The 27726-nt window shown below is 36.5% G+C and overlaps 1 protein-coding gene across 5 annotated transcripts in view; it reads right to left on the bottom strand.

The window, feature by feature from the left end:
• Positions 1 to 27726, bottom strand: part of rxraa (retinoid X receptor, alpha a) — a 196295-nt gene that overhangs the window by 32288 nt on the left and 136281 nt on the right. For 2 of the 5 annotated variants that reach the window (XM_030149305.1, XM_030149309.1), the window contains 3 exons: positions 24799 to 24958; positions 16866 to 17045; positions 6927 to 7111 (listed from right to left, as the gene is read on the bottom strand). In XM_030149305.1, coding sequence (XP_030005165.1) covers positions 6927 to 7111; positions 16866 to 17045; positions 24799 to 24958 — 525 coding nt within the window. The remainder of the gene's footprint in view (positions 1 to 6926; positions 7112 to 16865; positions 17046 to 24798; positions 24959 to 27726) is intronic. The other 3 variants (XM_030149307.1, XM_030149306.1, XM_030149308.1) reach the window with 3 other exon arrangements.

The raw sequence follows: 27726 nt of genomic DNA, 5'->3' as shown, positions 1-27726 counted from the left end.
CTTTAACACCACTGTAAGACATATTTCCACTAAGATCTCTTGTTTTATATATACATATACATATATATATATATATATATATATATATATATATATATATATATATATATATATATATTTTTTTTTTTTTTTTTTTTTTTTTTTTTTTTCCCCTAAATCATAACTGATATTAAAATAAAAGAATCTGGCATTTTTTGGAAACTGTATATCCAAGTTTTTAAGGTTTTTTTTATATTACAGAATAAAAACACTATAACAGCAGTAGACTAGTAGAAATATGTCCTTGTGAATGAATGAAAGAAGCTGCATTAGGTCTATTTAAACCTCAATCAATCTGCTTACACACAGGGACTGGATCATCAACAAAGTCACTGATGAAACATGATCTCTATAACGAGTAAAACACATTTCCTAAAAAGTTCATACAACGTCTATGAAGTTGAGGAAAGATGCAAACTACACGTCAAGTGCACTGGTTTCCCAAAAGGATACAAAATCTGAGATGTGTACAAAAGCCTGTCCTGTAAAAATTACTCACTTGTATTTCTGTGTAGTTTAAACACCACAGACAAAGACATGGTGTCTTAAACTGTAAGACTCAATGAGTCAGAGACCACATAGTAGTGACTTGGATAATGTACATTTTCTGCAGACTAGTTTTTTCCTTTAGTTTTTCAAGTCCTCAGGTCGCACAGTAACACATCATCACAATGTCACATGGCAACAGTTTATTTGATTCATCCTTTATTTAACCCAAAGATCCAGAGGGATGTCTTCTTCCAGGGACTGATGGTCAACATACAATATATGAAGTAAGATGAAGAATAAGACCTGGTAAAAAGAAGAACATACACTAGATGGACAAAATGTTTTTATCTCAAATCAGCACGAACAGGACATCTTACAGCTGTAGCCATGATGTGTCCCAATACTTTTGTCTGTATAGTTTATAAACATCAATATTTCCTTAAAGTTTAATGGAAGATTTTTCTTCTTAAGTGAGATGTGAATATAGTAGATGGTCAGTTGCGGTAGACAATTATTATTCACAGTCAGAACATATTTCAAAAATTTAGAGGTAGAACATTTAAAATCAGTTATGGATAAAAAAAAAAAATCTATGTCGAGAGAAATTATGTACAAACCATCTCCGAGGCATTTTGGAAGCAAAGATAACAATTTAAACTAAACTACCAAATGCAATGCAATGATATTTATCCCAATATAAAACTATATTAGGACATTTGTCATTATTGTTTTGTATCCCAGACCCCTGTAAGAAAAGAAACACCTGAATTCAACATATCCCAATACTTTTGTCCATATATTGTAGGCCATTCCAGTGAAATGCATAAGGCGTATCCTCTCCAGTCAAGGATTATGCAAAGCTGCAACATGTTTCCTTCATGACAAATTGTAAATCCATGTTCGTATCTTTCATACAGAACGGCGATGGGGTAGTAAAAGCCCAACGTTTCCGCCTCGAACGGGCTCTGGAAGACGGTTTGTTCACTGAAAAATGTAAATTCATCTTGAGTGTGTACCCTCGATATGTGTGTGAGCAAACAAAGACTTGGTACACACGCTCTGGTGCATAATTTTAAATCAAGTAAACATCCTTAAATTCTAAACGTCCCTCTGTGAACTCGCACTCTGACAACAGGAGTCGGAAACTTCTCCCCAACTTCCTTCTCTAAATCCCAACGATCGATGGTGAAAGCTCGGAGGATCCCAACATCAACTGGAGCTCTCAGGAGAAGATTAGCTCAAGATGAAGGAGAAAACTCACACTCACACTCTCTTTTTCTTTTTTTTTTCCCTCTCCTCACACACAGGCCAAAGACAATTGCATCTCCTCCTCCATGTTCCCTCCCTACGGTGTGAAACTCACAGTGACTGCAGTATCACAGATGTACAGCAGAAATACCGAAAAAAAAAGTTAAAGTAGACACAAAGCCTACACTGTTTTGGAAAATGAAAGTCTTCTTTTTTTTCCCCTTCTTCTTCTTCAGGGGGAGAAAAGAAAACAGGCATCTTATGAATATTTCAGCATCTGATCTCCGTGGGAGATGTGGACGGCACAGCTCAGCGCGACAGATTTCCTCTAAAAAACACATAAACAGAACCAGCTAATTCATTCTAAAGGGCAGCCAGAGCCAAAACAAAGACAAACAAATAGAAACAGGAGGGGTGGGGTTCAGTGGGTGTCATGGTCAAGACACCCCACCTCATAAGAATACAAATCCCAGGGTTCTCGTTAAACATGGCGAACCTCATGAATGTTGTATGGCTATCGTAGCCGTGTTTACACTGACCTGGTTTCCCTGCCTCTGTCTGTGGAGATGACAGGGGAGAGGAGCTTACACTTTCCTGCGACAATCCTCGGGCATCGCATTACTGTACTTACTGTTCAAGTCACAAAGCAGCATTTAGACGGAGGAGAACACTGTGACCTGAGCGAGAATAGCATTAACCTTAATGTACGGACTTCCACATGGGAATATTGCACAACTCAGCGAAAACAGATCCTATCTTTACTGTACAGACACGATAACTTCACAGGAAGGAGAGAATACCCAAACACCCCCTCCTTATACAGATACAGCCATAGGTAGAGGAATATTTTCACCATACGTCTCCTGCCAGCAGATTTCTTAAATGGCTGCCACAAACAAATCAGAGAGTTTACAGCCCGGGCTCTTTCCGCCGCCGTCCACGGACGATCGCTTCACAGAGGAATGCCAGGCTTGCATACTGTCCTATGAAATTTTCATCACTTGAGGAGGGGAGACGAAAGATTTGCCTTTCAATTTTTCATTATTCTGCTTGAACCAGACTATACTAGCGTGACAACAGACGGAAATTGGGTTCTCCTACAGATTGGTATTTGTCAGTATGGAAATGAGTGCCCCAATTTTTTTTTTTTTTTTTTTTTTTTTAGATTAAAAAGAAAAAAAGAAAAAGAAACAGTCCTCACATGTTGGATCTGGAGGATGAATCATCAGCTAATTATCATCTAAATAACAGAAACGAGTCCCGCTTCAAGTTAAGGGGACAACCTTTGTTTTTTTTTAATATAAATATATATAAATTAACAAACAGGCATCCCAGAAATATAAAGAAAGAGACGAAGAGGAAAATGGAAAGAAAGTCCCCTGGGATTGGCATTGATAGCATGGTCTCCTCCATGGAAGGGTCTCTCCTGGTCTGATGGGAGGGACATTACTAACGCCTGTTTAACTCCTGTTCTAGGTCACCATGAGATAAACAGACTTGATTCAGCTGGGCCAGACCCTGGCCATTAGACAGTGCTGGTGGCCTATTCATGCTGTACACTCATGACCTGAGCCCTGTGATTAATTATAGCACGGGGCAGCGCCTTTCAATGAGCACCTCGCAGGGGGGGAGGGATTTGCAGAGGAGGGGAGTCCTCTTGGCCTGGGCTGACCTGATCCTCTGCCAACCTTCTGAGACTCTGCAGGGTTAAAGGGTCACTGCACCCAAATAGAAAATTAAAACGTGTAATGATCGAGCTCTGCCTCCTGGTAGTCACGCAGGTGCTTCTCTAGATACAGCAGAACCACAGGTTTGGGTTTTTAAAGAACATTAACCCTTTCATGCATGAATTATGAGAGCGTTAATCAAGATTTTTTTTTTCCTGCGTGTTTTTATTCCTCTTTAAGCATGAAAATTATCTTATGAACCTATGTTTCATGGAGTTCCAAAAATGTCCACTCAGCTGGACACCATTTATTTAATTTTTGAAGCAAAGAAACATGTATTTACTGACATACTGTGTGAAAACTATGAAATAAAAACATTTTTCATGCAGCTAATCTGATGTTTCCTCACATTTTAACATACTCTAATACTAGCCACTACACACTTCATGGAGATAATATGCAAAAAAAAAAACAAAACAAAAAAAAACCCTTTTATTAAAAAAAATTAGTCTAATAACAATAACAAGCAACTGACTTATTTTCAAACATGTTACTGCTGATCAGGTTTATCAAGAACAGCAAAGATACTGTAATGGTATGAATTATTATTTCGATAAAGTAAGCCAATTATCAGTATGAATCTGAGATTTTGCTTAGATTATATTATTTGTTTTATTCTATTATTGTTTAAAACTGTGCCATGTTATCTTGTTTTGTTTCTGCAACTTTCCTTCTTGTAAATAGGGAAGGCATAAAAAAAGCTGCTGCTTCAGCCTATGCCTTTTCACCCGTTCAATATAGAAATCCAAACTGTATGTATGTATATATCATGTTCTGTTCAATGGACGAATAAATTACTACTACTACTATTAATTGCAGTGTATGGGATGGTGCATAAGCGTCCATTGCGTTGGCTGATATGGAACTAAAACAACAAAATCCATGAATATATAAGAGAACAGCTGTAGAATAACTGTCCACTGTAGTGACCAGTATGCATGAAAGGGTTAAACTGATGTTTAGGTGTATGGAATCATGCTAAAGCTAGCTTCTTAGCATTTAATTAAAATTCAGTTATTTTAACCCTTAGATGTACAAGTGTCTGGACCCTACACTATTCAGTTTGTGAGTTGAAAATGTCCTGTGTTAAGATGAATGTGTTTTATGCCACTTCTGTCATTTTTTTATGTTAAAAATAATCCTTTGTATTATATTTCGGTTCACCAAAAAAGAAAAAATAATTTCATGTTTGAAATATTTTTAATTATTTTTTTTATTTTTAACAATTAAAACATTTTTTTTTATATATTTTGAAACTTTAAGAAGCAAAGCATAGCATACTTCAGGATTGTACTCTACTCTGCACTATTTTATTCATTAGTTATAGTGCGGTGGGCATGTGAATGAACGTTTGGAGGAACACTGTAAATATTGTATGTTTTTATAATGATACAGTGTCAATAAATGCATTCTATTCTATTCTATTCTATTCTATTCTATTCTATTCTATTCTATTCAGTTTTACTCTGTAATCATCAGTGTATCGTTTTGTGATCCATGTGACACAAATAGCTCTTTTCTTATCTTCATACTTTTTTTCTCCTCTTCCTTTGTGTTTGTGTTACGAGTATCTGACGTGTAAGAAAGTGTCACCAAAACTGAAAATTACAGCCATAAAGAGAATGATTTGTGTGATTCAAAGCATATTTTTTTTTTTTTTTCTGTTTTCTGTCATATCACACAGGCCTGATAATGTCATTATTTCACCTTCAGTTTTTAATGAACACCAGCCTCTACCTCTACCTCGAAGCCTGAGCTGTATCTTGATTTTTACTCAGCTCCTTGTGGAGTAGATTAAAAGCGGAGTACGTTGTGTTGGTGTTGGGCCTGCATTAGGCATCGAGGGACCCACCGGAACAGAACCCAGACACACTCGGTGCATTAGTGTGTCTGAGCCGCCAGTCACTCCCCCACTCCTTCTCCCTCTCCCTTATGTCAACGCTCATCTCCTACATTTCCATCTGGCCCCCCAAAATAGCTCCCATTTACTCACATAACAGCCCTCACATTTCTACCTTTGCTTCACAGGACATTTCCCTCCCCTGAAGCAGACGAATCCCACAAGAACCCCCTCCCCTCCCCTCTTCACTCCCTCCCTCCCTCCTTCCTGCCTCCTTTGGTAGACTGCTGCACAGCTCCTCTGTTTCTCATGTTCCAGCAGAATTCCTGAGAAAGCTGAGGCTTTGTGGGATGCTTTCAGGAACAGTCTGGCTGTTGCATTATTCATCACTGTTAGTCTCCTCTGTGTCAAAGACAGCCCACAGTGCCCAGCTGATACTGAAGGGATAGATGAGTAGACTCACAGCTGACTGAAGAAGATAATAAAAGGTGAACAGGTGCCCGAGACCACAAGCAGCCGCCTCCAAAGGGACTCGAAAGGGGAGGACAAACAGTACTCATTCTCCGAGATTCATCAACAATTCTACAAATGAAAACTCCAACATCCACAGGCTTCATTAAACAGGACAAAAAAAAGAGGGAAAAAAAAAAAGGGAAAGAAACTCCTCATTCAGTTCAGTGTTCCTGAATACTGTCATGCAGTAAAAAGGCACAAATGATGATGGAGGAAGAACTTACAGCTGGGAAAAATTAAAAAAACAAATGGTAGACAATGGTGGAGCCGCTCCAGAAATACTTTGGAAAACAGAAAATAAAGCACAAGTCTTAAGCTATAAATCTGAAACACATTTATCTGTCTCTTTTGTGAGTTTTGCCTGTGGAATCACCGTTTGACTTACCTCCCCTAAACCAGGTATTAACTGGAAACCATTCACTTCTCCAAAAACCAAACCCAAAAGCACCATGTGCACAAAGTCATGTTCCACATATTTTATAATTAATTCTTACACTTCATGATTTAAAAATACTTTAAAATGCAAATAAACATTTCCCCCCCAAGAACCACTGCACAAACATTTCAATATTTCTCATTAAATGGAAGGAGAAAACAGTTGTATTTTCATGTGTGAAAACATCATTGTCTCTACTGTAAAGTAAAATAGAACTTGTTTCTTATAATGAAATTAGATGAGATTGAAATAGCTCCATTGTTCTTATTATTCTCACAGTTAGAGACCTATGTTTTTAAAGTAAATATGATGAAAAACTACTGTTGTTATGGTTACATGTTTTTCAGTAAACCTTGGCAAATGGAAGATTGTGCGAATGGCCAGAACTATGGGGAAATGTCCTGTGATGAGATCTAATTGATAATTCCAACCATTTTGAAGCCTAACGGTTAATGGACCAGAGCACAGAATAGTACTAGCTGGGGTAAATATAATGGAAAAACATATTTCCCATCTGTGTTGAGCTACATCTAAACAAGTGAGTTACTGAGTCTGAGTTTATGTGTATGTACAGGACAACACACGCACACAAACTGTTGCAAAGCACTAAGATTAAATCAAAGTATGAACTCACCGAGTTGGATGGCACACCAAGGTTGGTCTCAATGTAGGTCTCGGTTTTGGGCTCCACCGCCTGCTCTGCTTCCAGGATCTTCTCCACGGGCATGTCCTCGTTGGCGCAGCTGGTGGACTCCACCTCGTTCTCACTTTTCTCCTTGGCTCGCTGGCGCTCCTCCTGAACGGCTGCATGTAATAACACTGGTTCCGGTCACTACTGCTGTTTTTGGTTTTTTTTTTTTTTACAATGTCAACAAAGGATAACAGCTACGTTAAGGTGCACACATTCACCGTTTAGAAGCTGTACATATTAATTACATTTTAATATTCAGTATGGGCCTGATGAAGTGGTAGTTGTTCTATCATAATACCACTTATAAATATAAGTTATTCTTATGTAAATAAACAATACATGTTAATAAAATGACTCAAAATGATGTCTTTCTAAAGGGATGTCCATGCCACACTCTATAACTATAGAACTTTAAGTGTAAAGTTTTAAACATATTTCTCAATCAGAATCTACAACACAACTACAATGTTAATAATGACAGAAGAAGAATATTGTTGGTACAACAGTCACAATGATTTAATGAAAAATAAAAACACTGACCAGTGAGTTCAGCCACTTGAAGTTAGAAGGAATCATGTTCAGAATGTCATGTTACCAGAACATTTAGCTTTTACTTGTCTCAATAAGTGAAGTCAATGGCAATGGTGAGGTCAGACTGGAGGACTTCCTCACCCTGTTTTGGATTGTATTGGCTTTTGTGGATAACTTTTGTTGACTTGTATGTAATAAAAGGTGGACTTTGTGGATAATAGGTAAGAAACACACACAGTTTTCATCCTACAACAGGTGGTCAGTGTTTACTTACATACTTATGGTATGAATGACAAACTAAGAAAATATTCCCGATGCTAAACTAATTCACTATTACCCTAGTTTTGACTATTCCTTGTGTACCGCCATACATAGCATTAGCATTAGCATTAGTCTTCATCATTACCTCATATCAATATGCAGTAACTGGGCGATCATTAGGAGTTAACTGTTCACAAAAGGCCTATTCTAATAACATGTGCCAAGGAACTACTTAATGATGACTATGTGTATTTCTATATGAAATGTTAGTACAGAAAAAAAAACGGAATCTAAAAAGTCAAGAAATTAACCATTTAACCCATAGAGACCCAGTGCTTCTTTTGTGGTAGTTCCCAAATGATTTTTTCCACTATATTTAACATTTTTTAACTGATTTGTCATCATTTATTATAAAATAATCCTCTGTATTTTGCATTTTTCCAGTGAAAATCAGGTATTTTCCCGTATTTAATGTACTGATCATACAGATGTTCATGAAAGATCAGCTTAAAGTTGAGGGTTATTATATTAAAAAACAGAGAAAACTGAAGAAAAAGTGACTTTTATCAAACTCCATGAGTTTTACTGGTGAATCGATGTTGTTAAACATGACAGTGTTTCCGTGTTCACTACGGAGCCTCTGAACGTCCAAATGGGTCATATCTGATGACCATGAAAAGATGACAAACTGTATTTTACACTAATTATTTACATACACTGATAGGATTAGTGGATGAGCAGTTATTAAACATTTTACAACAGTAGGTGGTTTTGGTCGCTGGTGGATGTTTGGGTCTTTATGGGTTAAGGTGCTTTAAAGGTGCTCGACTGACCTGGCATTAAGTAGGAAGTATCTGAAACTTCAATTTTTAATAACAGCCTAAACTCTAGATCTTTTTCTAAACAAAGTGATGGATCATTAAGTCCCAACCTTTTTTTTTTTTTTTTTTTTGGTAAAACAACCATCATCACTGAGCAATTACTTCAGCTGTTTATTCATACATTTACCCAAATATTGGATAATCTACAGCCTTGTTTTCTTCAATTTATTGTTCATTTTAACGCCTGGTACAACTAAAGGTACATTTGTTTGGACAAATACAATGATAACAACAAAAATAGCTCATAAGAGTTTAATTTCAGAGCTGATATCTAGCCATTTTCCATGTTTTCTTGATAATAACCAAAATCACTTCTGTTCTTACATCAATAGCTATGGCGTTGTACTGACAAAAACAGTGCTTTTAGACATTCCATGTTTTCTTTTCTGTCTGTTTTAGTCACATGATACACACAGGAGTTAGTATTTGGTTGCATAACCATTGTTTTTGATGACTTTTGATGATCTACTAATTTTTTCTGTGACTATACTAGCATAGCCCTTTTAGCATGATTGTAGCTTGAGTTTGGAACTTGCAATGTTGTAGGTTATTCTGGCTGTTTGGATGTGGATGTAGATTTTTATTGTATTTACTTACTCAAATCTCCTTTATAAGTACATTTCAAGTGCTCTCTGGTATATATGTAACCCTGGCTGGGAATCACTAGTGTAGATATACTTGTACCTGCCTGCATGACTGAAGATTTCCGTGCCCATTTCAAGTGTCTACACGTGTAAGTGATGGCTTCTACAAAATCAGCGAACAGTGCATGACCTCGTATGTCTTATGCCAGTAAACATATCCAAGAGAGTTACATTACCAATAATTGCTTCGACGGTGTGAATGGAATATATTTTAGGACCTAAGACCTGCATTATGCACATCGCAGCAGCGTAGAAATGTTCAAATGTTCTCTGAGCTTCGTTATCAAAGAGATGTGTTTTTCATGTAGCGCTCAATCGTAAACAGTCGGCTCCTTTTATACACAAATCATTTATAGACGGATAAATAATGTATGGTCTGTCACTCTGACGTTACATTTCGCACGGTCACTGGATATTCAAGACAGAACAGTTTCAATAAAAAAAAAAAAAAAAAAAGTAGATCAATGAGGACTTTGTCTGTATGAAAATGTGTAGTTGTAGCAAAACGGCGTTTGTTCTGTCATCTGATTGGTTTGGCGAAGAGACGCAGGAAATGGTTTGAGCGCTGAGCAGACACTGAGGCTCACTGTGGCTGATGCAGGAGAAACCACACCACCGCCCTCAAGTGAGGATGGAAAAGACGCGTGTGTGTGTGTGTGTTTTGTCTTTTCTAAAGGCTATAATTTATTTAATTCAATACGCCACAGAAAAAAGTACTGCGGCTTTTTATAAGTTTGTCCTCCACACTTGGATTAATCAAGATTTATGGACGTAATGTGGCTACGTGAGAAAGGGCTTTCCTGGATGTAATATTAGCGTGGATGACGGAGAACACACCTGGAGAACAGCCCCGCTCTGCACACGCATATCAAACACACATACTGCAGGATGATCTTACGTCTTATGTTTCCCCCTTTACTCTGGTTTCTATTCCAAGTCCTGAATCAGAGAAGCCGTGGTCGTGTTTTTTGGGGGTAGGGGGTGGGTGGGGGTAAAGGAAGCAGGGGTTGTTAGAAGGAGGAGAGAGAAAGGGGCCCCACTTTAGAGGAACTGCTGTCTGGCGGTAGAGGTCAGCCCAAGGGTAGAATACTTGTGTTGGAGTCAGAGAGAGGTGAAGAGGGCTGAAATCATGTTAGCTTTATCCCCCCCACACCCCTCCTCTCTTCTCCTTACTGGGAGAGCATAAATTCATTTAATCCTGTTTTTCTGTGGATTCGCTTAGCCTTTTGGGCTACAACTGCCTTGTTCTCTAACCACAGCCCTCGGGGTGCATGGGGGAGGCTTAGGCAGCGCTGTGAGTGAAGCAAAAGGCAGTAAATGATAATATCCTTGAAAGGAGTAAAGAACCCCACAATGATATAAATAAAAGCGAAAGGAGGGAGGCAAGTAAAGGTCAAGACAAATTGGACAATGAAAGAACAGACTGTAAAGTTGATTTATTCCTAAAAGAGTCTTCTTCTTCTTCCTCTTCTTCTTCTTCTTCTTCTTCTTCTTCTTCTTCTTCCCACTGCTTTGTGAAATGGCCGATTTTGTCCCCAACACTTTTTTTGGAGCAGAATTGTCCAAAACGCTCTAACAAATACCATGCACCAAGAAAAGTTTGCTGACAAAATGAGATAAGGTTGTAAGGAGTGTGTTGGAAGCTTGTGTATGCTGTTCAGTGCTGCTGAAGAACTGATGGGAGCCTGAGTAAACACTAAAAAGTCTAAATACTCTAGTGTGAGCTATAATTCACGGCCAAGACCTGGAAAAGGAGCAAAACAGACTGAATTTTTTTTTGTTGTAAATTTTAGTTGTGAATTCATTTTCTTTTTTGATCTGTACTTTACAGAACGGAGGTTAACACTTGGAAAAGGAAAACCCTGAACATATTCAGGTTGTTGGGAATATGTTTAAATAAATATTTATTTTACTGCATGAAAATGTGTTTGTTGCCTCTCTGTTTGGGTTTAGGTTTTATGTTCATTCACTGAACACAGGTGAAGTAGTCCATGTTTATCATGTTGCATTCTTGGCGACCTTGGTTTTCAGTAGTTTCTTTTATTTTTCTTTTAGGTTAAAACAACTAACACCTGGCTGACAACAACTAACAAACCAAACCTGAGTTCATGAACTATCACTGTTCATGAACTCTGATTTCTGTTTCTCTAACACAGGGGTCTCCAAAAGTTTTTCTCCTCAAGACCCCGAAGACAAATCTGGCATCTCCTTGGAACTCAAACATTCAAGGATCCATTGTGAACTAATATGATATTTCTGTTTTTACTATTTCACCCTAAACAAGCATCCAGACATCTGAGATGAACCAGTGATGCAAAATACAACCTTTTCTGTGACATAGACAGAGGTGGAAAAGTAAAGGAAAATTAACCTTTATCACAGTTTAAGTAGAAATAATACAGATACTCACATAAAAGTAAAATTACTGATTTTGTTGCAGTATTTTAGTCAAAGTACTGGAGTATTTTCAGTGACATTTATTCTAAAGGATTTCTCTCACCACTGATTGTTTTCCCCCCCATGTCTATGATTTTAAATATTGTACCTCTAAATTTCTAAAATGTTTTTCATGCTCTGACTGTAAATAATAATTTTCTACCACTATATAGTGGTCCATATAGTTTGTAAACATCAATATTTCCTTGAAGTTTAATGGGAGATTTTTCTTCCTAAGTGGGATGTAAAGAAAGTAGATGGTTAGTTGTGGTAGAAAATTATTTACAAAACTAACCAATGCAATGATATTTATCACAATATAAAACTATATGATGACATTTGTCATAATTGTTTGTATCCCAGACCCCTGTTAGAAAAGAAACAACTGAATTCAATGTGTCCCAATACTTTTGTCCATATCGTGTACTTTCTATCTTGTGCTGACCTGAATGCACTCATGCTTCTATTCTTCCATTGACGTGTTTTTTTTTGTAAAATGTTATAGTAAATATCTCCTCTGAGGTCATTTTATTGCCAGGGGTCACATAAGTTCAGGCCAGGCTGTGGTACTTTAGTTGAAAGTCCTTTACTCGTCTGCGCTCTGATGCCCTTACGCACAAAACCGCGACCTTCAGCACAGTCTCTGCATTGGATCTATGTTGTGTGACTGATGTGACCGTCGTGGCGAGAAGCAGAGATTGATTTGTGCAACGCGCGAAAGAGTGCTTAACAGCACTGCTGAGAGCGCTAATATTTTTAACACCCTCACTAGGTGTTAGAATTCACACCTCACAGCCTCTTTTTCCTCTTTCCCCACTCGGTAATATTTCCTTCACACTATCACACAAGATATCTCTGCATTCATTCATTCATTAGTCATTAGTCAGGGCCAAACTAAGATCTGCTTAGTGACGAGAGAATGAAAAGGACAATTTTAAACAGTCGTAAACATGTTCGACAACTCCAGTCGCGTATCAAAGGCCAAGACACTGTAATTGTAAGAGTTTCTCAAGGTTTTCACTCGGGATCATGTTGTGTGGGCGATGAGTGAGCACGAACAAAAGAAGAAGGTTGTTATTTCTTTACCTTCTTAGTGTTAGACATAACAGTCATATGAAAGCACAGATGAGCGATAAATAAAATGACAGGAATAACCCAGGTCATGATGCTGCTGGTTTCTTCTAACTGACATGGAATAATGACATGGCATCTTAACCCTGGGCTTCTTTTTGGACAAATTCACTTAAAGCTGCAGTTCTGCACAGTTTTTAGTGTCATTCAGAGGATTCCTGTGTTTTCAGGCTGTAAAATCGAACCTGTCACATTCATTTTAGCCAATCACAGGTGTTTTTACACAGATACAGATGTGGTTAAATATGATGGACAGATGTAATTACTCATCACTGCTTAGATTCTATCAACTCTACTCTCAATAAGGAGGCTCAGAAAAGTGACTTCACTTTGTTTTGTTTTGTTAATGGCATAAAATCACACCAGGGTCATTTATCATTTTATTTTGATTTGGATCAAGAAGGGGGAGCTTCACAAGGAGGGAGTGCATTTTCAGTCTCGTTTTGTTTTTCCTTCTGATTTCAGCTGTAGGAAGTTAATTATTAAAAAAATAGCTATGTGTGCTTTGTCTCATAGTTATTACATTACCCACTACAGCTTTAACAATACTAAGACCACCTGTGATTTTTTGTAAAAAATGCAGAATATTATTGTTTTACATTTATTTCTTTAAATCCGGGTTAAAGATCCACCTGTTCTCAGCTGCATTTGAATGGAGTTCTTATTCAGAAGTTCAGATCTGCACTGTTTCTTTTAATCTTATTATTTTTTTTATCTGTTTATCTATTTATTTGTTTGTTTTTTAATGCCTATACTTTTTATTGCTTCCCCTACACCCCGTTGTAATGCTTTTATGTTTTATGTAAAGCACTTTGAATTGTCTTATATGTGACATGTGCTATATAAATAAACCTGTCTGCCTACATCACATAGTATTTGTTACAGAGAACTCTTCTGATGTTAATAGAAATACAAATTATTTTTGGTAAAATATTTCAACATTTCATGTCTTTTGCCAGGTATTTGTGTAATATTTGCACTTTTCATTACTTTTATCACAGTCATGCAGCAATTATTTCCAAAGCTGCATGTAAAGAAATGTTTCAATACCCATTCTGTTGCTGAATATATTGTATACATCATAGTTTTAACACTTATTCTCAATAATTAATTCATACAACTCATTTTTTATTGTCATGAATCATTTCTGAAGCACTATATGGACAGAAGTATTGGGACATGTTGAAATCAGGCTGTCATCATGTAATAACATGATTTTATGGTGTGATAAATTTGATTGGAACAAATGTCATTTAGTCTTTAATGATTATTTATACTGATATCTGTGCTTACAAAATTATTCAGAGCTCGTTTTTACTTTTTATTTGTCCAATGAGGACTTTTTTTTTTTTAAATCATTATAATTGTTGTTAATGTTCTACCTCTAGATTTCTGAATTATAAGTCATGTTCTGGTCGGAAAAACTCATCCTAAATCACAAATAACTACTTTATTTAACTAGGAGGAAAAAAAATCACTCTATAGACTTAATAGAAATTTTGATTTGACATTTATCATCATTATTTACATTACATGAACTGACAAGCACATTTCTTGTCATCATATTTCAAGACAACAAGAATGACAAGTCCTAAAATCTGAACATGTGATGTGTCCCAATATGTTTGTCCATGTAGTGTACTTTAAGTTGAAGGTAAGATGGGCTTCAGAATCAGGTAAAAATTACTCTAGTTGAATAAATCCTGTCATAGGAACAATGTAGACTATACCTGGCATTAAGCACTATAATGTGTTGATGGTGAATAAAACAGAATGCATGCTCCCACCTATGATATTCAGTCATTTGTCCAAGGTAAAAACAACATCACTTTCCAAAGTAAGATGTGTTTTGGCTAGTTTCAGATTGTGAACTAAAATAGACACCATAAAATCACATCCTTCTGTGTGTACTATGGTTGTCTATGTCAGTTTGGTGCTAATACATAAACCATGTTTACATGGAAACTGAACTGGGTTTAACTGGTGGTCACAGTGTGTATGTGGTGGAACTGTGAGGCTGAGTCCATCCCTAAACCCATGTGGTGGTGACAAGAGCAGTATGTGCTCTATATCCAATCAGTGGCTTCTAATTTGAAGAATGTGGTCCACATTTTTACCATACTAACCAATTACAATCCATAACCTAATTTGGGATCTTTGATTAAATTTTGAAACAAGAATCTTACAAAATAAACACGCAAAACAGGAATGTGAGTGTAAAAATGAGCTGATTTACTGTAAGTCAGTAGGTTGTTGCACCAATTCTCTAAGTGTATACAATTTACTAGGAACATAACAAAACCAGTAAAAGTTTGCAAAGCCCTTTGTTATATATTTCTATATTTTTTTCACTGAAATCCCTCAGGATTGACTATTTACACAGCTCCTCACTCCATTTCCAAATGTAGCATTGCTGGACTCTTAGGGCTTATAAAACTGAGTGCATTTTTTCCCTAAAAGTACAGCTTGGAGCCAAAAATTCTTAAAATACAATCGAGCCGATGAATGCAATGCTCAGCATTACGCAGCTGGAAGACTCAGCCGTAACTTTTAAAAGGAAAGTGGTAGAAACTGACACTGTCTACGGTGCTCTACTGTCAGGCTCTGCTTTTCCTGTTCATTTGTTTTCATCAGCCCAGTTTAGTTTAAATTAAGTCCAATTTTATGGAGTTTTTAAAAAATTCTATATGTAGTATTTCCTCTTTGACATATTAGAAATGACTGGAAATTATCATCAGAGTGTTTAGAATAAAGAGCTGTAAAGTTCAGTGAAAGATGCCAATGTATTGGATTGTAGAGATATGAACAGAATTGATTTCAAGTGATGGGCTGGGATGTATGTGACCACTAGAGGGAGTAGTGAGTGACTCTGCTGGTCTCCTATGGTGATTTAAACACCATCGGAGACAGGGCCTTTGACCAAAACATCACAAAGGGAGCAGATGGGGTGAGAACAATTAAGAAACCACTTTTAGAGTCCAAGAAAAGGAGTGTTAAAAATAGAAGCCATTGTTTTCTCCACTGGACACAGCTTTAAAGGAAAACTGATGCTCTTGAGTTTGATTATGAAGCTTGTGAAGGTATAAAGTTTTTATGTGACGTTATTATTTTTACTAAATTGCTGTTTGTTGATCCACGGTTCAGACTAAACTGTGACAGTTCTGGCTTTGTTCAATTCCAGATATTTAGCGCCGCTACTGACAACACAAACTGTACAGAAAACAGAGGTGATTAGTGGTTTTACTGTGGCTGTTTTCAGTTTAAAAATAGAGCTACACTAACAGAGCTATAATGTAAACTATCAGCTGATGTGGCACATGAAAATTATGTCACTTTTTACCGAGTGTCAAAAGTATCTATGAGTTTTAGTTTGAAGAAGAAAATTTGATGATATCATAATAAAGATGTGTGTTTATACTTTATTCAGTGAGTGATCCAGTCTGTGGATACTTAATGTTGATTGGTTGGTGGTTTTGGTCCAAGTTGTGTCCTGGTACCAGACTGCCCCCTGCTGGTGGGACTTTGGAACATCAATACTACTCATAACACCTCTGACAGGTTTATAACCGAAAGAAAGTCCCGCATTTTGCCTCTGAAACTAACAAGATTTGTAAACTTCCACCATGTTTCCATATTTTCCTCTGCTACAACTGACAAGCTCCTGTATTTGTTGTGGATGCATCTACTCAGAGGATCATATTCAACAGCATCAATAAAAACTTTAAGAAAAATTCAATCAATCTGGCTTCTCAGCAGTAAAACGCACAAAGTTAAAATGTGTCTTTTTAATCTGTTGACATTAAATATTATTCTGCAGTAATTCAACACACTTCTGCTTATCACTACACCAAACCATTTATGGACCTCTAACTGCACTCTACACCGCTACTGATTTGCAGAAGTAGGACAGTTATTTGAGTTTTAATGTGTCTGTGAGGATTAGATGAAATTTAGGGGCTGGGTAAAAGGGATATTATCCTCAACGGTATGTGCTGTACCTTCTCTCTTCATGCCCATGGCTAAACACTTCTGGTAGCGGCAGTACTGGCAGCGGTTCCTCTGGCGTTTATCGATGACACAGTCCTTGTTGTCGCGACAGGTGTAGGTCAGGTCCTTACGTACTGTCCTTTTGAAGAAGCCTTTGCAGCCCTCGCAGCTGTATACCCCATAGTGTTTACCTGAGGAGACAAACATTATGTCTGATACATGCTGTACGTAGTCATATTATACAGACATATACAAGTTTTAGTGTCTTTAGGTCTGATTGACACATAAGCTCATAATTTTGCTCACATCTGAGCAGTCAGAAAAAAACAAAGCAGTGTTTTTATGCCTTGGAGACGGGACACTACATGGGGTCACCTGAAATGTCTAAAAGTAGATTAAAAAAATAAATAAAAAATTTACTAATAAAAAATATATGGTGAGTTGACAGAGACAATCTCAATCCATAAAAGACATGACAAACGCTGAAGCTGAAACTGAAGCGCTGTGGTACTGTTTATCTTTCAAATGTTCATTGTGGTCAGTTTCAGATGCTGCAGCTCTTTCATAATTCATAGTTTGAGTTCTTGTTTGTTCAGTATTAATTGTCAGCCTTGTAAATCCAAGCTGGACTGACTGTACATATCCTAACCAAAGAAAATAAAAATCCTCACTTTGTGCAGTAATCTACACCTGGCTTTTCTTCCTCCGTTCATAATAATATACATTATATAGACTAAATGTCACAGAAAATTAACGTTTATTTGCAACATAGCATAGCAAACTGTTACATGATGAAAAACAAATTAATTTTAGCAAAAAAAAAAAAAAAAAATTACCGTTTTGAATGTCTGGGACAGTTTCAAATCAGTTACACATACGAGGGCCGTTCAATAAGTTCATGGCCTCACCCAGAAGAGAACAACACAGACTGATAATTTATATTTTATTTTTCAACATAATCTCCATCTACAGCAATGCACTTGGTCCATCAATGTTCAAGCATCACTATCCCATCACGAAAGAATGTAACATCCTGTATTATAACAACCAGTATTTCTGGGTGAGGCCATGAACTTATTGAACAGCCCTCGTATGACACATCTTATTGTGGTTTTACTTTTATTTTAATGTTTTAATGTCTGAGCATCTGTCTTGCATGTTTCACTTCAGCTCAGTGTGGTCTTATTTGTTTTGTGTGTCTTATATTATGTGTTGCATATTTTACGTAGTATCTGACAATATAAATCAAAAGTGCAGAGCGATGTTTTTATTCACATTAATATTCTTTTTATTATTGTTCTGCAGTTTTATACATTCTTTCTGTACCTTTATAAATTTGTCATTTCAATCTTTTACTCTGTTTTTATCTGTCCAGGCATGACATATGAAGAACAGCTTCTGGGATATTTACAGTAATTTTTTATTAAAGTGGTTGTGGTTAAATAAGGCAGCACATTACTAGGATACAGATAAATACACAAATAAAATGCCATCATTTGAAGTATGCATCACTGTGGTTTCACATGCTTCAAACTGGCAGTTTGGGGTTGTTTTTTAAACATAGTGGTCTGTTAGATGTGTAGGATTTAATGAAAAGAGTTGTGAGAAGTTTTTTTTTTTTTCCCCTCAGTATTTAGCTCTTCATTAGGATGTTTATGGCAGAAACCAAAAGTCAAAGTCTTACTGATTCTCAATTACTAATTCCTACTCACAAATATTTGATTAAAAGCACCTTATTTGTTATGAGTTTCTGATTTTATCTGTTTCATCAACCCTTTAAAATACACTACAAATCAAAAGTTTAGGACATTTTTAATTTTTGGGCTATTTTTTTCAGTTGGGATTCTTGCACAGCACTTTTTAGTTTTTTTTTGTTTGAACTGAACTGAAACACATTTTTTTAATGACCAGACATAGTTTTATTTACAAATGGCAAAAATGACAAAAAAAGACAAAAAAAAAAAAAATAAATATCCTTAACTTTTTGTTTGTAGTGTATAGTAAGTACCATCAGTATTAGAACAGCGGCACAAATGTTGTAATTTTGTCTGTACACCACCACAGTGGATTAGAAATGAAACAACTGAAGATAAGATTCAATTCAAGGGGTTTAACAAATGTATTGCATTAACCATTTAAGAATTACAACCATTCTAAAAGGAATCCTTCCATTTTCAGAGGCATATGTTGTCCTTTTCCCATTATGAGATAAAACACATCAACTTACTGATGCATCTTTGTCAAATAGTTTGATCACAGATTTAGAGATTTAAGGTCAGAGCCAAAAGAAACATAGCTTCTATTGATACAGATTCAGAGATGCACAAACCTGAAGAATAATAAGGTGGAGAAAAATATTCAAAGTGCAACAAAAGAAGCACAGAAAATCTGAAAAACAGATGTGTAAGAGTGCAGACAAACACAGAGTCTGAAGTGAGAATATCATAAAAATATGTGAAGAAAATGTAAAATTTAATAAGTTACATGTAGCCTGACTTAACTTACAACCCCCCCAAAAAGCAGAGAAAGTCGCTTATTAGGCCACTAAGGAGCAATTATAATCATAGTCATTGAGTGTTTGGGGTTAAGCTGAGGTCCTGGGGAAAGGAACGAGGGGCCCACTCAGGGCAAAGCTGCAGGGGGGTCCCGTGGATTTGCGTTACGGTCCTGATCACACATCATGTTGTGTTGCGCCATGTATGATATCTCTCCTCAGATTTGCACAGCTCCTCTTTGTTAATTATGACGGACAAAGTTTCCATTTGCATTTTCTGAGCTACTCACACGGCTTCTTTCTTAGCGTTTCACCGGCCAGACCACCATGGAGGATAAATAAAGCCCTCGAGCGTGGTTAAATGAAGCATGACTCGCTATTAACCATTGTTTTGATTTCACCCGCAGGTCCGTGTAGCTGTGATGACGCAGGACAACACTAAAACTGTCCAGTAAATTCGATATCCGGCTTCATCCCGGGGCTGAAAACTTTTCATGGTTATCCCCAGAAAAACTTTAAAACACAGGGTTATTTGTTTGTTGGATGTCTTTGCAAAAAAGAGCTGCTGTACATGTTGGAAGCCCTGAACTCATAGTTAGTAAAAGGTTAAGTGATACAGTGGGTAAAGTGGTTTTAACTTGGCCCCAAACCAATAGTCTACAAATAACTAAACTCTATTGTAAGCATGTGATGTATGTTAAAGGCCAAAAAAAAAATCTAGCAACTGATGTGAAAAATGAGGACTTAGAATAGAATAGAATAGAATAGAATCATTCTTTATTGTCACGAGATCAATTTAAAATTAGTTTAGCAGTAGTTTCTGTTTAGCAGCAAACACTTTAAGTGTAAAAAGACTGTATAAAAGTATCACACAAACTTATGCTTAAAATATATACTGAAAAATATTGACAATATAGAAAAACTACAAAGAAATACTAAAATATACAAAAAGCCAACTCTATACAACAGATAAAAGAAACATACACAATATATAAAGGTAGTATATAGTTTGGACTTATCTGGAAATATAAACTAGAAACAAAAACCTTGCACTAATTTTGGATGTAAAAGTAAATACTCAGCACTTTGACTTATTTCAGAGGTAAACTGTTACTATGATTATGGTTTCATATGATATGCAGCTGCCATTTTTTCTCTGTTCTAGTCTGATGTAGTACTGATGGTCTCAAAATTTAATCTGTAGCCTTTTAATAGAAGATTTTTTTTTTTTTCTTTAATTGGGTATAAAAGTGTTTGTACACATGATTCACAGTTATTTAGAAAGTTTAGAACTTCCTTGTGCTCAGTTATCATTTCCCACCATTATAGTTGAGGTAATACATGTAAGATCTGCCTGTGGATGTAATACTTTTAGTCAAATACTGTGTTTGAATTCACATTTGATGTACTTAGACTTTCCTTGTGCATTCCCTTGTGTTTCTGTCACAGAACCACTGTAACACCCAACTACATTTTGATTAACACAATGACTAATATAACACATTTTGTCAATAAAACACATTATTAAAGAGCAACATTTTGGATGTGTTGCATAAAGCAGTGGGTAGTTGGCTCACATTTCAGTTGTCCACTAAATACTGATTTTCTCAAGGGCAGGGACCTCAGCTCCAAAATGAAGCCAATGCTGAAGTATGGAAGTATCTTAAAGTTGTAATACCACTGACGGCCACTAGGGGTGATTCAATGAGCCCTGGCTCCTATAGACTCACCCTGAACTCCTCTACAAATAATAATGGGTCAAGTCACGCTCCTATTGACTTTGAATCAAAAAAATTAGAATTGAGATAATGATTTCAAACTTTTTGTAGTTCAATAGTACAACATCTTAAGTTTCTAAATCCATTAAAATTTTTGCCAAAAAAGGATTTTTAAGAAAATTACGGAATTTTTTATATGAACTAAATTCAGTCCCTCAGAAAGTTCCCCAAGAATGAATAATACCATAACTTATCACTGCTATAATTTGAAATCTCAATCATATATTTCTATTTTCAATATAGTTTTATGAACTTTTATACACCCTTATATCATTATAATAATCATTTTGTCTGAAAAATTGGTGTGAATTGCTTTTTTAAGCATTTTAATTTCAGATGGTGCCGGTTATGTAGGGAATTTCACTTTTCTCAAAAACATGTTTTTTTTTAAAATCATGAATTAATCAAATGGTGTCATCGGGTTCATTTGATGTTCATTTGATGTCTGTTGTTTTTAGAATTGATCAAGTTGGATCAGCAGAGCATCAATTTATTTATTAAACTGATGCTCTATTATTACCCCACCCCCTTAAGGAGAGGCAAGGGATATTGTTTTTGGTTCGGTTTGTTTGTTTGTTAACACTCTAGCAGTAAAACTACTGCTTGAATTCATACCAAATTTGGTTTATAGATTGCCAGTGACCCAGAATAGATGTTACATTTTGGGAAAAGTAGGTCAAAGTTCAAATTTTTTATGAATTTCTAAAATCTTTTTTTTTTTTCCCCCATTTACTTATAATGGGTGTAATTTCACATGTCTGTAGCAGCAAAACTATTAGGTGAGTTCATCCCAAATTGGGTTTATATGTTGCAAGTGACCCAAAATAGATCTGATTACATTTTGGGAACAGTAGGTCAAAGTTCCAATTTTTTTATGACTTTTTAAAATCTTACCCATTTACTTATAAAGGGGTGGGGTTTGTTGTGCCTGGCACCACTTGTTTATTTATTATTTCCAGACAGCTCCATTGTAGTTGGGGTTAACAGATTTCACTAACCAGACTGTAAAATGACTTTGTTACACAGCGCTTGATGAGGTCTCCTGTTTAACCAAGTCAGCAATCTAGCATTTAGCATACGCTCACTCATGACTCGACCCCACAGGCTCCTGTAGTTCCACCCCTTTTGTCCAAATATGGTCACACCTCACTCCAAAATGCCAACATGGTGACAGACAAATCACTTCAGCGGTTCTCAAACCAATGGGTAACGTTATGTATTCTCCATCTGCTGATTATTTACAGTCTGTGGATTTGTTTAAAGCTGTGTCATTGCAATGAAATCATTAAAATATGAAAAGAAAAAGGCAGAAACTAAAACAGCTAATGTATGACAGCTTTATTTTGTCTTTTTTCATGTTCCATTCATCAAGTCACGAGTCCTTAGATTTATCTGTTGTCTCTGTTCATAAAAACTGGAAATAAAGCTGTTCGATGTAGGTCCATTTCCCACAGAAACAACAGTAACATGCAGGGAAAACACAGATGGATCACTATTAATAATCTAATGATGTCATATATAATGACATATCAGTCAGAGGGAACAAACCCTAACTTTTACTTCAACACTTTAATTACATTTTGATGCTTAATTTACTTTTACTTGAGTGGGATTTTCCATACAATGGTGTGTTTTTACTTTACTGTCTTGGTATTATTACTTCATTAAAGGTCTTGAAAACTTCTTCTACCACAGTGTCAGATAACTACATTAAAGTATCTACAGCCTTAGTGTTATAAATCAAACTTGGGAATTGTGACATCTTTTTCTGAACTCATTCCAGAACAGATTTAACACCACATGTGCCATCATTGTCGCTTTGAAACCAGATTCACAGTCGAACTCCCCTTTTTCGTCCCCCTTTGAGATGTGCTTCCAGTCGTCATTTTCGCCCCCCCTGCCTATGGAGCGACTCCTTCAGAAAGATGACCACCCACACCCTGATGATGCCGGCGTCACCACGCTTCACGGTAGGGATGGTATGAGATGAGTGATGGGTTGTGCCTGGTTTCCCTCAGACACAGCGCTTCTCTATTTCAGCTCGGGCTGAATTGAGGTTTCATTTCATCAGACCGTAGGATCCTTTGCCTCAAGCTCTCAGCTCCTTTCATGTGCTTTTCCATCCGGGTGGAGGTTTAGTCCTCCCATAGGTAGCGCTAATAGATATAGATAGTCTTTTGTCCCATCTGTTATTGGTTTTTTAAACAAACTATAACCCCACATGTCATAGCGTTTCTCATTATTTTCTCTATGATTCACAGTGACAGCGTGGGAGTTGTGGATCTTGTACGTGTTTGTGCATGATGTATTGTATGAATTAGTAAAGCCAATTTCCCAATGACGACATGTGCGTTACTCTCTCTTGCTGCTGCTGTTGTTGTATCTGCTAGCTTCCTCAGGAGTAGCTCCTTTTGTGGCGATACTGCCATTTATCCAGATTTGTGAATAAATCCTCTGACTGTTATCCCTCCAGGAAAAGAACCCACTGAAAGGAGGAGCAGTAGTGTGTAGTTCTGCCAGAGTGGCTCTTCCCTGACCAAAGATCATCAATGCATCTTCTTTTGGAGGTTTTTCCACAGTGGTTTACAGCACCAGCTGTAGCAAGAAACTCTTTTTTTTTCTGTTCCTTTGGTTTCTACGGAGTCTTACGTAATCCCAACCCAGAAATTATTTTTACATTCTTACCCACATCAGTAGCTTCTTGCATTTCCGTCCCTCGACCCCATAGGTGCATGTGTGTGCATGTATACACATTATTCTTACACTAATTCAGACATTCTTGAAATAGTAGGAGCAGAGGAAATGTTTCATTTGAATGTTGTACTGTTCTACAACCTTTATAGAAACATTTGTGATTTGGATGACACTAATATATTGGCTAGACATCGCTATGAGACCATATGAGAAAACTTTTCACTGATGGAAATGGCAGATTTTTTGATATATTCAAGTTTTTTTGGATAAATATTTGTGGTTGATCTGTGTTCATATGAAGACAATATGACGAAGGACTGAAAAGACTTCAAAATAGCTACTATTTTTATATTTATAATGAAGATTTCTTTGTTAGGAGGAGGATAAATAATGACAAAAATAAAATAAAGTAACAGAAAATAACAATCCCAATGGGCTCAAATATTTTAGATATCAGTATAGAAATTGCAATTTGGGCCTCCCTATCATTCTGATGACACTATGTTCTGTACTATAATAATAATAATAATAATAATAATAATAATAATAATAATAATAATGGATTAGATTCTATGGCGATTTTTTGGCCACTCAAAGCGCTTTACATTATTGACCCATTATTCATTCGCTCTCACATTCCCCCTCTGTTTCATTTTTAATGGTGCTCTTTTAAGGTTTGATTGTTGTCACTTTATATATTTATTCTGTTTTAAGTATTTTCCAAACACCAATGAAATGAGGGGATGTACTCAGCGATATGAATAATAGCTGAATGATTGATTTTATTCATTAATACTTTAATGTTTGATACAAGTTTCATGGAAAATCTGCTATATAATCTAAATAAAAGGAGACAAACAATCAAATATGAGTGAATATATTGAATTTATCAACTATGGTACTTAAAATGTTAAAAGAAAACTGTCTTTTCACGTAGTCATTAAAGTATTTAGCATTGAATAATAATTTAGCACTCACCTGAGGAGCGGTCACCACAGATGGCGCATATGTGTTTAGTGAGCGACAGGGCGGTGCCAGACGGCTGGGCGGGCACTTTCATCACACCGTTGAGGCCCAGCGGGGGCTTTATGTCCTCCGTGCTACTGACCGAATTCATTGGAGAGTTCAGCTGGAACATCAACACACACAAACACAGACAAACTGGTCACAACGCACACTCATGAACAGCATACACATATTACATATTCTCAATGTTTGGGCGTTTCGTCCACATGCAATATTCTTATGAACTCCATTTTGTGTGTATCTTTGTGGAAAATGAGATGGTATCACACCCAAACTCTTGGACATTGACTGAACACGCACTTAAAACATCAAATATATGTCATATATGTGTATAAGTAAGTAGTACTTCATTTATATAGCACTTCTCCAGACAAAGTTACAAAAAGTTGCTTTACTAGGTTAAAATAACATCAACAAAAAAAAAGAAAAAAGAATCAATTCATGACATAAATACACTATGAAATAAATAACCAGGTATAGATTTAATACAGTCAAATTCAAGATATACATAAATACAGTATAAACTGCAATGGTTGAATGCAATGTCAATACATAAAACAGTCAAATTATTATAGAATACCGATTTAAAATGCAGTTAAAATAAAAACACCAAAGTGTGTTTTAAGATAACTAAAAAGTCTTGAGTGATTCCACAGTGATTCCATGGCCTGGTTTCTGCAGGGTTATGAGATCCATAATTTAGGGGCATGTTTACTGCAATCTAGTACATGTCAACCCCATCACATTAGTAGATGAAAACATACACTGAATCAGCACTTTTAACTTCAGTTTATATCAGAACATGCTGTTACTGCTCATCATCCTCCAGACTAAAACCTCTGCATCTGAATCCAATATTATCTGAATATTTACAGTGTCCATGGTTTAAGGTTCACCAGAAACAATGGTTTGTCTGAGCATTTGTAGGTGTTTTCGAGTCATATTGTTGACAGAGACATTTAGTAAAAACAAAGGCCATAAACAGTCATCTATCCATCCATCTGGGGTACACATGGACCTTTGGGTGACTACGGATATAATGTGGCTCAAATCCGATTTTTTTCCCCATATGTGACCTGTATCCAATCTGTCAAAGACAGTTTGAACAGCATAAATAAGATTTTTTTCAAATCCGACCCTGGCCACTTTCATATGTCGTCCTAAATCTGAAACATATCTGATACTTTGCAATACAACTTCAGTCTGAATGACCAGATCTGACCTTTATGTCATTGAAATGCAACAAACGTCACAATTCCGCATCCCAGGAGAGGTGGGAAAAACATATTTACCTCCGTAAACACAGTGCGTGCCTACGTGGTCACGTATTACATCAGAACCTTTTTTGCGCATGCGGGTCACTTCAGGGTCGCTTTCAGTTCAAAACTGATAGAAGTCGCATTTAATGTGTAATATCAAAAATCGGATATCACCAAAAAATCTGAATTGTGCATTAAGACCTGCTGTCTGAACGTAGCCTTAAACTGACCAATTAATCCACAGGTGTCAAACATGCGGCCCGGGGGCCAAAACCGGCCCACCAAAGGTTCCAATATGGCCCATGGGATGAATTTGCAAAGTGCAAAAATTACCCTGAAGATAATAACAGCCAAGGGCATCAAACTCAAAAATAATAGCATAATAACCTATAAATAATTACTCCAAATTTTCTTCTTTAATGTGGGAAAAAAAAATGTATATGACATTATTCCTATTAATAATGGCAACACCAATTTTTCTCTTTCATTTATTGCATTATTATTATTATTATTATTATTTCATTTATTTATTGCAAAGAACATTAAATTCTGATATCCTTTAACAATAAAATGTCAATAAACGAAACAAATATGAACAACCTGAAACATCTAAAGAAAAAAACATGGAATTTTAACAAATGTTTTGTGCCTTGGTAGAGCTGATCTGTAATGCACATGTGTAAATCATAAGTTGAGGCATAATATTGATAAAACTGTGCTTATTTTTCTCTCTCTTTTTTTTTTCGATTATTCACATCTTTTTTGTTTTGGATAGTTTGTAAAATGTAAAAAGATTCAGATTTTAAGTTATTCAAGTTATTTTTTGCACTGAAACATTTGGAGTTGTCATAATTTATAGGTTTTTATGCTATTATTTTATTGGTTTGGCCCGCTTGAGATCAAATTGTGCTGAATGTGGCCACTGAACTAAAATGAGTTTGACACCCCTGAATTAATCTATTAAGTGCATATCTGTGGATGGTGGGAGGAAGCTGGTGTACCATACAGACATAGGGAAAACCTTCTTGTTGTGAGGCGATAGTGCTAACCACTGTACCACCACGCCTCCCAAAAAATACCCACTCAGAAAAACGATTATTAGTAGTATTGGCGTAGACGTGACATAAATCTATAACAGAGCTGTCTCATGCAGCAAGCCCCAATTTCTCCAAAGACAGATCTTCTGATGTTCGCTGCAGACGGTCAGCAGGCGTAGCAGCAGCTCTATTTGCCTTCCTTAACTGCAACTGTCTCTCTCCTCCCTCCTGTTTTAGATCTAAATCTGGCGCAGCAGGATCCTGCACCACTCCACCCCAGGAACTCTTTTATTCATGCCCTCAACAAGCCCCGCTGGCTCCCAAATGTTCAGCGCCAGCATAACTCTGATTTAAAATGCAACAGTACAGCAGAATAAAGAGACACTATTTGTTTTAGCAGTGGCGCAACGACAGCCTTAAGTCTTACTTCAATAGCTGCCTCCTTTGCTCTAGAAAAGCTTTGATAAAATTTGTCTAAAAGTGACCTCCCTTTGCCTTTTGCCAAAAGTAGAGAGCAAAGAGAGAGTGATTATCATAACTAGCTACATACTGTTTCCAGAGGAGATAAATGTTAGAAGTCAGGG

The sequence above is a fragment of the Sphaeramia orbicularis genome, chromosome 12 (genome assembly GCF_902148855.1).
Source record: "Sphaeramia orbicularis chromosome 12, fSphaOr1.1, whole genome shotgun sequence".
Lineage (NCBI taxonomy): Eukaryota > Metazoa > Chordata > Actinopteri > Kurtiformes > Apogonidae > Sphaeramia > Sphaeramia orbicularis.
Note: the sequence above shows the minus strand (reverse complement) of the source record. Positions and strands in the feature narration are given on the sequence as shown.